The 12,182-nt window shown below is 37.7% G+C and overlaps 3 protein-coding genes across 4 annotated transcripts in view; 2 read left to right on the forward strand and 1 right to left on the reverse strand.

Annotated features, from left to right (window-relative positions):
• Window positions 1-15: 15 nt before the first annotated feature.
• LOC107689571 (unconventional myosin-XVIIIb-like) lies at window positions 16-2,406 on the forward strand. Its single transcript, XM_016487597.1, has 2 exons — window positions 16-812; window positions 1,465-2,406. The coding sequence occupies exon 1, from the start codon at window positions 242-244 to the stop codon at window positions 797-799; it is 558 nt and encodes a 185-aa protein (XP_016343083.1). The 5' UTR covers window positions 16-241; the 3' UTR covers window positions 800-812; window positions 1,465-2,406.
• Window positions 2,407-4,329: 1,923 nt separating this feature from the next.
• Window positions 4,330-6,687, reverse strand: LOC107689977 (nucleoplasmin ATPase-like). 2 transcript variants are annotated; one of them, XM_016488204.1, is made up of 10 exons: window positions 6,645-6,687; window positions 6,499-6,555; window positions 6,331-6,413; window positions 6,132-6,251; window positions 5,059-5,152; window positions 4,855-4,973; window positions 4,747-4,775; window positions 4,631-4,664; window positions 4,522-4,558; window positions 4,330-4,450 (listed from the first exon to the last, which is right to left on the reverse strand). In XM_016488204.1, the coding sequence occupies exons 2-9, from the start codon at window positions 6,533-6,535 to the stop codon at window positions 4,526-4,528; spliced, it is 549 nt and encodes a 182-aa protein (XP_016343690.1). In that variant the 5' UTR covers window positions 6,536-6,555; window positions 6,645-6,687; the 3' UTR covers window positions 4,330-4,450; window positions 4,522-4,525. The 2 variants fall into 2 exon arrangements, with proteins under 2 accessions (XP_016343690.1, XP_016343681.1); XM_016488195.1 differs by having other exon boundaries at window positions 4,631-4,667; window positions 6,499-6,548; window positions 6,645-6,678.
• A 4,563-nt stretch (window positions 6,688-11,250) lies between these two features.
• LOC107689851 (seizure 6-like protein) overlaps window positions 11,251-12,182 on the forward strand; it is a 40,846-nt gene continuing 39,914 nt past the window's right edge. The window contains exon 1 of the mRNA XM_016488023.1: window positions 11,251-11,566. Coding sequence (XP_016343509.1) covers window positions 11,485-11,566 — 82 coding nt within the window. The 5' untranslated portion in view covers window positions 11,251-11,484. The remainder of the gene's footprint in view (window positions 11,567-12,182) is intronic.

Consider the following 12,182-nt stretch of genomic DNA (forward strand, 5'->3'; position numbering starts at 1 on the left):
GGAGGCGGGGGAGGCGGGCGAGGGGAGCACAGTGTCCCTTCCCATCTATCAGACAACAGGGGCCTCCACGCTACGCCGCAGGTCCTCAGCGCTATCTCTAGAAGCAGAGGAGGGTCTGGAGGACCTGCCTCGACCTGGCATACTGAAACCTCCCAGTCCGCACCTGCCTCGTGCCTCCAGCTTCCGCTCCCTATCCGAGTCAGGCCTAACGTCCTCCACCACCACAACCACCACAGGAAAGATGAACCGCTTCAGCTCCTGCGACTCCCTCGCATCCGTGACCTCCACCGCAAGTTCCCGCCGCCACTTGTCCAACCTGGCCATCCCTGAGGAAGGCGAGGAGGAGCCCAGCTCGAAAGCCATGCCTCCTCTTGGCACCTATCAACCAATCCGACGCCGTCTACTTGGTGGCCTGGTAGCAGAAACAGGAGAGTCGCAATTGGGGTTGGAACCACTTGTATTCCAGAATCGCAGACTCCTCGGGAATCAAGACAAGGAGAGGGCCGGAGTCGATGCAAGGGACACCAGCTCAGACATTCTCCCAGCCATCCGTCGAGCGCAGTCCACCAGCAGCCTGGCATCTAGCAGTTCCCGAACGGGCCAGAGACGAGCCCTCAGTGTGCACTTTGGGGAGTTGCCGCCCTCCAGAGCGTCACGTAGGGAGTCCGACTCGGACTCTTCAAGTTCTGGCGGATCTCAGAAGCGCCGTGGGCCTCAAGGAGAGAGGCTGGAAGCCGAGGGCAGCGAGGACGTCAACTCGGTGATGAAGAAGTACCTCAAAAAAGCAGAAGTCGACTAGAAGACTCAACGAGGTTGCTTAAAACTGCACTGGCCTGCTTTACATTTAAGGGGGTCATATCATGAGGAAGCTAATTTTCCTTGATCTTTTGAGTTTCTACTGAAACATACTATAACTTTGAGAACTCGAAACTTCTTCCCAGTCCAAATCCAGGGATATTCTGAAATCCGTGGATTTGTATTGTCAGAAACATAATTTGATCACCCATACATTGCACATCACAAACGTCAGTTTGGTGTTTAGAAGGAAGTTGCATTTTCTGTTGTTTAACAGTTTTTTTAGAATAATTATTGGAGGATATTACCTACAGTGTCTTTTCCTTACTGCGAGAAGCAGAAGTACCTTTAAGGTGCCAATATGCACTCTTTAGGTACAAAGGTGTACCTTTTGAAATGGTACCCCCCACAGTGACAGCTTTTGTACTTTTTATTCTGAGAGTGTATGCAAAGTGAATGTTTACATGTATTAAAGGCACAGCTGCAAAGAAAAAAAAAACAGTATGGAAAATGGTCACGAAAACTGTTTTTGCTTTTTTTTTTTTTTTTTTTTTGTGTATGACCCCTTTAAATGACAAAAGAAAAAGAAAATTGAGCAACATGAAACTAAATTGAATTGTGAAAGGATGTGAATCATTTAGTCACTCTCTTTTTTCTTTCCCCTGACAGGATAGATGAAGACATGGAGAATTGACTCAGTCCAGAATGCATTGAGGCACATTTAACTGGAAGCACAAATACACTGAGGATTTATTTTGAGCACTGTTTGTACACAAAGATGTTAAAGTGAACGCATGAAATTCCTAAAATTCTCACTGTAAACATGCCCTTTATTCGAGCCGTGCTGATACCCACGGGTGCTTCAGGTCAGGGAAATGAATCTTGACCAGTGAGAGCTCGCTTTCCCTCTCAGCAGTCAGTGCAAATTTTTTGAACTCCAACAGATGTAAATAAAAACGTCGAGCAGAATCATTGGTATTTGCTTCGACCTTTCAAAGGAGAGGAACAGCATTACATTCACAGAGGAAAACAACTGAAATAGAGCCGTTTTACAAAGCAGTGATTGTGCGTACAAAGCAGAGGCTCTCCATAATAATTGAGACTGACCTGGTTTCTGCAATCCAATCATTAACCTAGACTTATTTGCCTAGGAATGGAGTAAAGAAAATAGTTTGTACTTAATTGCCAGAGCAGCATTTGAAGCTGCTAAACACAGTGTCCAAATGCTTTGTAATTTAATGTGCTTGGTAAGCATAAACAGGCTAAAGGAATATTCCAGTTTCAGTTATACTAAATTGCAGCATTTGTGGCATAAATGCTGGATATCGCAAAGAATAATTTTGACTGGCTCTCCTTAAAGTTACAATGAGGCACTGAAGATGGAAGTTAAAGAGGCCAGTTTGGGAGGTTATAAAAATCAGAAATGTGAAACTTTTTAAAAGCTCTTCAGTTCTGCTAAAACTGTACTTTTAACTGTAAGGTCATTCAATGTGGTCATTACCAATATGCCACAAGTGCTGTAAATTGAGCTTAACTTTAAAGTTAAGGCTCAATACATGATAGATCTACTCACTGAAAGCAGCACATTACAGTGATTTTACCACAGTAAGATTTTTCTTAATCTTTACCTCTGGTAAATCACTAGTCATTCATATTTAGGGGTATATTTCATGTCAGCCAAAAAGTCAGAAAATCAGTATTCTTTTTTTTTTATAAATAAATTAGGTGGTTGAATAATATATCCCCTTAATGTGCTAAATTAATTGTTTGACAAGCTTAAGGTCTAATGACTTTTTTTTTTTTTGATTCATTATTTTGTCAACTGTTATGGACAAATGTTGTGTCAAATGAAACATGAATGAAATCCCACATGTTTGATTACACATTTGTTTGAATGTTTTTAAGTCTATTCACCAGTTTTTGAGGTTATCTGTCTAACTGATTTGAAAATATGAATTTGGGGCTTCATAATGGGCATTCTGTGGGATGGTATCATGAAGGATGATACTTTTCTTTAACGTAAATCCACAGTATGCTGAATTTAGTGTTATTCACCATCTTTACCAAAGTCATCCATCTCCAGAGATATCCCCATCTTTTTTCTGACGGATTAGTTCACATTTAGAAGATTTATAACATAAAAACCACACATAACACAGTTGACAAAGTAACACAGTTGACAGGTAAGAATGAACTTAGTATCCATAAAACATTTTAAACATACACACATTATAATAATATACGTATATTATAACGTTAGTTAATATATTATATTATTATAAAGGTAAATTAAGTTTTATAATGCATCATGACACTTCAAGTTGTAAGGACTTATACAATAACATCATAACACTTTATCAGTCATGACTAAGCAGAAATAGATATATGCCAAATCTATAATATTATATAGGTTTATGTCAATCATGAGGAATTCTGAATGCTTTTTAACCCTTGACAAATGTGAATATGAGTATATAATATTATGGATACAGAGTTCATAGAAAGTGTGGCCGTGATTAGATCAGTTAAGTTTATCCATTGTTTTCCATGGTTTTAGGCAATTCCTATATAATTTCTGTGTAATGACAATAGTTTGTGAATATTTATTTTTATCAACACTCAGTGGGAGCATAAATTGACACTGAATTGCCAACATTGTCAACTGTGTTACAGTTGATAGGTAACACAGTTGACATTTCGGCCATTTTAGGGCCTTGTGCAAACTGCTGACCTTGGAATAGTTAGTACATGACCTTGATTAACTTTTTTTATATTCTTTCTCTACATATTTATAAATATAACATGTGACGCAAGTTCACCAGAACATGTTGATAACAGTTGACGGTCAATGAATCTACTCTATGTGCAGACAATCTAGATGATTGTCTGCAGGAGAAGTTGAGAAGTTATGACTTTCCACACGGTCTTCAAATTTCCCTCCAAAAAAGGAAAATACATCATGTGATGTTGAAAATTGTGTCTTTGGAACAAACCATTGCTGATTTATAGGGGGTTTTATAGGGAGTAACACAGTCGACACCGATTTCTCAGACATACACAAAATGGATTTAATGTAGAGGAGCAAAATATATTTTTTTAAATACCTTTCTCATAATGTTGATTTTGGACAAATATTTATAAAAAAAAATATACAGAAATATTTTAGAGATAATCTGAAGAGCAAAACCTTAGTTACCAAATTGGACAGCACAAAAACAGCTAATTCCAGTATAGAATATGCCATTTTTGCAAGATAAAAGAGATATGTTGGATTTTTGTATTAAATTAATTAGAAATGTCCCGATATAAAAGTGATCATTGTTTGAAGTGAAAAGTTATTAAAATTAGTAAAATTGATAGAGTCCATGGATATGACATGTACCCCTAAATATAGAACGACTCTATAATGCAGTGCCTCGGATTTAAATTGGTGCTTCTGTCGCATTAAGACGACAGCTGCAGACATTTTTGTGCCAACGCAGTCATACTTTCTTCCACAGACAAAATGCTTTGAGAAAATGAGACAAGTTTGCCTTCCCCTCTAACGGTTTTATTGACAAAGCATAACTACAATGGGACCATGGTGAGAAATTTGAGCTCCCAACTCAAATGTCCAGCAGCGGCCTTCTGGGAACGTGCCGCTTCCCATCCACATCTGCAATAAGAACATGATCAATGCTCGAGTCTCTACATGATCAGATTTGTATGTCATCTACAAGTCCTTGCCTGGTCACACCTTCGCCTTCCGTCCCCTTCCTTTACCCTGAAAGAAACAATGTTATTCATTTTTGCATAGCTTTAGAAAAAGAAAAACCTTCAAGAATAAAAAAGGTACCTTTTTAGGTGGATTGTCACCATCTGAGGCTTCCCTGCATTTACAAAACACTTGATTAGTTTGCTTTGAGAAATGAAAGGAGGACAAACAAAATTAAAATGTTAGATTTAACTTACTCATCCTCTCCCTTTTCTGGCTTCTTTCTCTTTGAAGATAAAAGGGAGCAGTGAGAATTAGAACAAATTTATTTGAAACAACTTGTGACCTACGAGACGAAGCCTTACTTTGCCAGCACCATTTTTTGTGACTTTCTTAACCGGTGATACTTCAATATCTTCCTCCTCTTCTTCTACCTCCTCATCCATCTCTTCATCCAGCTCTTCATCATCGGAGTACTCCTCCACTGGGAGAGATTTTGGCACAAGTCCCATTGACTTAAATACCAACCACAGACAGTAGCTAAAAATGGAGCTGAAAGGACCACTCACAGGCCACATGTTCCGCTCCGACATACACAGGCCCAGAGCCGTGCTTCAGGCGAAAGGTCACGGGTGGATGAAGATCCAATCCAGACAGGTTGACCTGATGGAGAATGAAATCTCATGAGGTATATACACAGACTTGTGGAGGTGAAATGTGATCACTGTAGCTCTATTCAAAGTACATTATAGAAGACTCCATAAAAATATAGTTTCACAACATTTTTCAACCCCCTGGTGCTGCTTGCATGGTCATCAAATTACTGATTTTTTTTTTATTATTTGAATTAAATGAACGTACTATATTTTAGCTCAATAAGGTTTAGTCATTTGCATTTTTAGGGGAATTTATTGTGCCATTTATGGAATAGTTATGATCTATTACCCGTTAACCGCTTTGAGCATAGATCTGAAAATTAGGTTTCCAACTTAAAGGATGAAAATCTTGACACATTATCACTGAACTGAAAATTATTATTAAACGGCAACAAACAAAATAAATCTTTATGAAAATTGCACAAAAATACTGTTTTATGGAAACACATACATATACATTTATTTATTTATTTATTTAGTCATTTAGCAGACGCTTTTATTATATATTATATATAGTTAGACTTATATATACACACATACATACATACATACATACATACACACACACACATACATATATAATTTTTTTTTTTTTTTTCCAAAACATGTTTTAGCCTAATCTAAAACGGCGTGACAAATCAGAGCCATAAATCTAAGCAACTGTGTTCCAAATTTGAGGTTGATATCACAAAAAAAAAAAAAAAAAGAAAAAAAGTGAGCTTTCAGTAAGGTTTTGCTTCCCATTCATTTCCAAAGCTGTCATTTTTCACCATATACACTTGCGACTATTTTACCTAAAGTCTAAATAAAAATACAAAATAAAAAAAACGAAGAGCACCAGAGGGTTAAATTGAAACCGGTAATTAGGGTGAAAACGGACAAAAAAAAAAAACACTTAGCGAAAATGTTACTTAGAGAGGCATTGTGTGTATTTTAGCGAGCTAACGTTTGCACAGAAATATCACATGAAAGCGAATATTTCTTACCGTAGGCATAGATTTAGCGTGTAGCGTTGCTATGGGAACCGCTTTCGCGCTGCTGTTGCCCTCACCAGTGACCAACTCGACAATATTGAACTCATCTTTAGCAGTGTGACCCAGACACATCTTCAAATCAAATATTAATGGGTTAAATGCAATAAACACCTATTAAACGTCGCGTTACCTCGACAATCACTGAACCAACCGTTCTCAGTGCCAGCTGGTGTTGATGGTTCGTATCATCCGTCTTGAAGGACTCTTCTTTATTAGATTCATTGAGTTCACAACCTGAAACAACGAACGATTTAATATAGAATATTAGTACGTTTTGAATTATATTTTATCTGAAGACACGGAAAGTGTAACATCTTACCCCAAAGAGTGGATAATGGTTTCTCTGTTTTGCTCATTTTGAAACAAAAACAGAAAACTGAAAGGCACATACAGTAAATGTTTATTAGCCAATATAATACGCAGTATGTAATGTAAATTATTCAGAAATTCGTCACATATTCTCACCAGAAATAAATCTCTTTCTAGGACAGCAAAAGAAAAGAAAGAGTGAGTTTGCGCCCTGTGAACGTTAAAAGAGGAAGTTAATTGCTCATCAGGTGACAGTAATTAAGTCAGGATCACTGCAGGTTAATTATGGATCCGACCTGCTGTATGAACCTGCTGAAAAATCACTTCTTTATAATCATGTTTTAATCGAATAGAATTAAGCTGACTAATAATTATGCATACTAAATATGTTGTCTTTTATGTTATATTAACCTCTCTTATAACCGGGGCTAGTTGTCACATAGGTACGTTTTCGCAAGGTCTGCAATTAAGTGCTTATTTTCAATAGCAGTGGTTTAATTTACTTTATAAGCCTAGTGTAAATAAAGAGCCAAATTATGATCATGTTTATGAAGTAAAGTTTAAAACAAACAAAAAATAGAATAGCATCAAGTTTTGTCGTGTTGTTGGGTTAGGAAGCGAAAAAAGCATGCTTTAAAGAAAGAGTTGACTATAATAGAGGTATATTATAGTTTTGTAGGCTAATAGTTATTTAGTCAATAAGTGAAACTTGCATACATTAAGGAAAGAGTTGACTAGGCTATATATATATATGTGTGTGTGTGTGTGTGTACTTTGATTACATTTTATAAACGGATATTTTGTGCAATGATTTTCAAATCAGTGTAAAAATAAATAGCAGATTCCCATTGACATATATTGTCACAAATCTGCATCTGTATAAATGTGAATTTTATTTATTTATTTTTGTATTCAAGACTTTTTGTGTTTATATATACTGTAAATCAGGCCTTAGAAATATTCACTGTAGTAAAAAGTGTGACAACTTGCCCCAGTCTCCCAAAAAGATCCCTCAAATCAATTATTCGCATGAGATAAAGCTGTGCCTATGAACTCCTTTCATAATTCATGCATTTTACACTAAATAATTAATTAAACAATGTCTATTTTATAGCTGCTATACAGCTGAATTTCTCTCATATTTGAAGAAGCCTGCATCATTGATTCTTATTTTCCTGTTTATTACTGTGAAGCTGCTTTGAAATGATATGTTATACAAAGCACTATATAATAAAAGTGACTTGACTATTTTTTTTGTGTGTGACTCAATTCAACATGTGAGCCAGATGTGTATTTCAGTCGTTTAACTTCTATTTGCCATGGTTGTTTATGTATCTCAGATCCCCCTCAGTTCCATATGTGCTGCACTCTCATTCTGTCGTGTGATCTATTATTAACAGATCTCCATGCACCGGATCGCTCAGCCTGTGAATTACGGAGCGGAGAGAGAACATGGGCTGTGAGTTTGACCGCCACTCCCCTGGGTTCCACCACCAGCCCCTTGCCGCCATCAAAGACCACGAGCTGCCGAATGAAAAGAAAGTAGAGGAGGGGGGCCGAAGACGCCATGAGGACAAAGAAACTGGGATATTACAAGGTGTGGGGGTGATGGGTAAATCAATATTATATATACAAATATTATATATTGACGTTAGGCAGAATTATGAGCTGTGTCTGTAATATAACTTCATAATTTTCTGTGTCTGCACACCTGTGCTCACCAGAAGAGACCGAATGACATGCGAAAAATAGAGGCGAATGCCTTGTAAATGAAATGTGAAGCCACATGGGAGCTCCACTCACACAATCTCAGCTCCTGACGGCGTATAGGATGGTTTAGAGAGCGCGTGGGAGGGCTCAAGTGAATCCTCGCTGTGTGTGGGCCCCGTTCTCCTCTGTGAAACACTCACACACACTAAGTTAAAAAGCACAAATGAACCCAATGAGCATTTGTTAGCTATTATTAATGGTGACTAAGAGCATTTGTGGGCTGTCTAATGCGATGAATGAATGCATGGTGCACGGTGCCAAACGGCTGTTCGGTAACATGACAAGTGTGCTTTAAAGTCAACATGACATCAAAATTGTAATAGAAGTAACAGTAAATAATAATAGAGCAAATGTGACCATGGAGCACAAAATCAGTCATAAGTATCACAGGTATATTGTAGCAATAGCCAAAAATACATTGTATGGGTCAAAATTATCGATTTTTCTTTTATGCCAAAAATCATTAGGATATTAAGTAAAGATCATGTTCCATGAAGATATTTTGTAAATTTCCTACCGTAAATATATCAAAACTTAATTTTTGATTAGTAATATGCATTGCTAAGGACTTCATTTGGACAACTTTAAAGGCAATTTTCTCAATATTTTGATTTTTTTGCACCCTCAGATTCCAGATTTTCAAATAGTTGTATCTCGGCCAACTATTGTCCTATCCTAACAAACCATGCATCAATGGAAAGCTTATTTAATGTAATCATATGTATCAATTTATAAAAAATTTACCCTTATGACTGGTTTTGTGGTCCAGGGTCACAAATAGAAATTTACTTTCTCAGAACACAACAATGTTCTTAAGGATGATTCATCAGCAAATTTATGTTAAAAAAAAAGATTTTCTTTTTATACTTGCTCTGGCTCTAAAACAAATTTCCTTTGTAGCTGATGTCACCGATGCCACAGACCCCCAAATGTGATGACCCCTTCCTAATATATGACTTTATATAAAAAATATATTGAAAAAAATGGCATGTATATTCAATTTATAACATAAAATTGCAGCAAACACACAGCAATAATATGTAAGTGCTGTGACAAGTCTCAGTTAGCCTAATGCAGTACACGTAGAAAGTCTTTTTTTTTTATGATAAAAAGAAAACAAGTAGATAGAATAGAAAAATAATAGGGACTCTCTGATTGTGTTAGAGGGTCCTTTTTCAATAAAAATAAAACAAGTCAAAAGAATAGAAAAATAATAGAGAATGCTAGTGTTAGAGGCTCTTTCTAAAGAAAACAGTAAATAGTTTCAGCCAATAGCCAAAAAGCTGTTTACATCGTCAAGGTTTTAGTCAATGATTGTAGGTAATGCAACCTTTCTAAAATCTTGCCAATTATTAATGCAGTTCTTTAATGTTGCTGCAATAATAGCAAATAACAGTAGATTGAACTAAGCAGTGCTGGTACATATCACCTACTTTTTTATCATCAGTTCCTGGTGGATAAAATCAAGTCCTGCCCTACTAATTTTTTCTGTCTCGTTGAATATCGTGTTTCACTTAAAAATGCGTCATCTTACAGCAGCAAAAATGGGTTGCAAGTGCCATTTCACGTTGACTTTAATTGTTCCTGGGAAATGCTCCAAAGGTGTTGAAAACTAAAAAAATGAGTTTCCCTCCCCAAGGACCTTTCCACACTGCATTAGCTGCAGAATACCTGTTTCAGCACTTCCTAAGTAAACTAAGCATATTGTGGATTTGCTCGTTTGGTGGCATTTCAGTGTGGAATCACAGCAACCCGGCTGATAGATGGCAGGAAAATGGAGACAGTGTGGAAAATCACAGATAATCCTTAGACCTCCTTGGAATCTAATTAAGATTTTCTCAAGGAAAGGGATGGGATCCCTCTATAAAGTGTCAATAGAGTGTCAGTCACTTTGAGATTTTCTTTTCATGGATTTTTTTCATTTCTCTAGCTTAAAGAGAAGAGTGTGGCGCTAGCAACACCAAGGTTTGGTTGCCAGGGAATGCATGAAGTAAAACAAAAAAAAAGTACATTGAATGCAATGTACATCACTTTGAATGAGTGTCAGCAGATGCATATGTTTCACTTTATCTGTTTTAAGATAAATGCAACAGCATCTTTATATTCAGAAGCTGACTTTTAACTATGGCAAACACAGTGGTTGCAGTCAGCCTGAGGGGGAGTACATTGTCAGTAAATGTTCATTTTTGGGTGAACTATCCCTTTAAGCGAATTTCTCCCGATGAATGTTTTCTCTTTCTCTTCTGGAACACTCACTCAGATGTAATTAACAAAGATTATCGCAAAGCAGCTTGATCCAGCTAACAAGCATTTGAAAATGACGCTCTCAGAGAAATGACTTTCTTCTCAGGCCACTGGATTGACAAGAAATAAAAGTGCATCAAAGCGTCACATATCTCAAAGCGGACTGGAGGTCTTTATGCGGTTTCTGTCCAGCTCTTCTCACATAGCCAGGCATATCTTGTTGAAACATAGTCTGTTCTGGTCACGGCACCTCAAACTCAAGGTCTATCTCATTTCTTAGTGCAGGCCAGGAGCCTTTTAGCCTGAGATGAGAGATGTGGGATAAACACTAACGCTGTTACTGGACTATAAATTCCCTTGACCGGTGAAGTCATGCATGATATCATATGGGGCTTCACTGTGGATTGATTTGGGAAAAACATTTGGTAATGTAAGTAGACACCAGCCTCTCCACTGGGAGTTTTAAATTGCCTTTATGGTAAAATGCAGACTGGGGTAAGTGGTCACACCATTCTCAGAAATGAGTTCTTCATGTATGTCAGAAAATTTCTGATTGGTTAAAAAGTGTGGGCTTGTGTTTATTTCAGATCAAACTATGCTCTATCTATCTATCTATCTATCTATCTATCTATCTATCAGTAACAAATAAACATTGACTATTTCCCTGGATTCAGATTCTAAACTGTAGAAGCATATTCTCCCCACAGCATCAGCAACTTTTACACACAAACCAGAGAGAGAGAGAGAGAGAGGAGGGGTGAGTGAAGGAGAAGACACACTGCGGAGTTCAGCAGAGAAGAGATGTAGAGAGCTGGAGACAGAGACCAAACCGACATCACAGCTGTGAACACACAGGAGCTCATGCACACACGCCGCCTGTGAGTTCAACTCCAAGTCTCTGACACTAAGCAGCTCTGCTGTGGACTTCAACGCTGCATCTGTGATTATTCTGGGCTGGACCCCCTTTGGACTGTGTCTTAACATGCTGGGAGTTCAAAGTGATGCTCTGCTGGTCGGCTTGATGGTTTGGATGGGAATCCTATGGGGAGAGATCTCAACCCAAGGTAATGTTCATTACTGCACTGATTCATTCAGATGCCCTTGTGTCTTTGATGCACTGACACTGCTGTTTAACAGAAAGAGCCCTGGAAACTTTAATAACACACACCTCACTTTTAGCACGATTACGCACAGCCTATTTGATAAAGACTCGTTGCAACACAAGTATTTGAGTTTAGTCGCCCTGATGCGACATGTGAGGTTTACGGACAAGATCATATGAGACAAACATGCCTGTTTTGATTAGTTTGGCTCGTGCATGCGCTGCCAGAATTGTTTTCAAGACAAAAGTGGGGCAGAAATAATGAAGAAACATGCTTATGTGTGGATCTGCTGCATAATAACGCGCGTGGACAAAGAGAAACGCTGCGGGATTCCAACTGAATGTGATTTTATAATATTTCACATCTATAGATGTAATGCATAGACATCGTGCTTAAATCACAGTCAAGAAGGACCCTTTGGACTTGCGCTTTAACTGTAATGAAAGTGCATGGAATGACATGAAAATGCACTGGTTTGTTGTCAGCTAATGCGTGTGTATGTGCGCTTGTCCATTCATAAGCATGCTTCATTTACGCTATTATGAGTTTTTTTTTCGCAAGATTGCTATAAAAATAA

Source organism: Sinocyclocheilus anshuiensis, unplaced genomic scaffold (genome assembly GCF_001515605.1).
Source record: "Sinocyclocheilus anshuiensis isolate Anshui unplaced genomic scaffold, SAMN03320099.WGS_v1.1 scaffold393, whole genome shotgun sequence".
Taxonomy (NCBI): Eukaryota; Metazoa; Chordata; class Actinopteri; order Cypriniformes; family Cyprinidae; genus Sinocyclocheilus; species Sinocyclocheilus anshuiensis.

What these genes read in the sequence shown, in the direction of transcription:
- LOC107689571 (XM_016487597.1), top strand. Translation starts at nt 242, where the DNA reads ATGAACCGCTTCAGCTCCTGCGACTCCCTCGCATCCGTGACCTCCACC.
- LOC107689977 (XM_016488195.1), bottom strand. Translation starts at nt 6,535, where the DNA reads ATGAGCAAAACAGAGAAACCATTATCCACTCTTTGGG. An exon ending in ACCAGCTGGCACTGAGAACG is followed by an intron (nt 6,252 to 6,330) that starts GTTGGTTCAGTG and finishes TTTGATTTGAAG; the next exon opens with ATGTGTCTGGGTCACACTGC. An exon ending in GTGACAATCCACCTAAAAAG is followed by an intron (nt 4,559 to 4,630) that starts GTACCTTTTTTA and finishes TGTTTCTTTCAG; the next exon opens with GGTAAAGGAAGGGGACGGAA.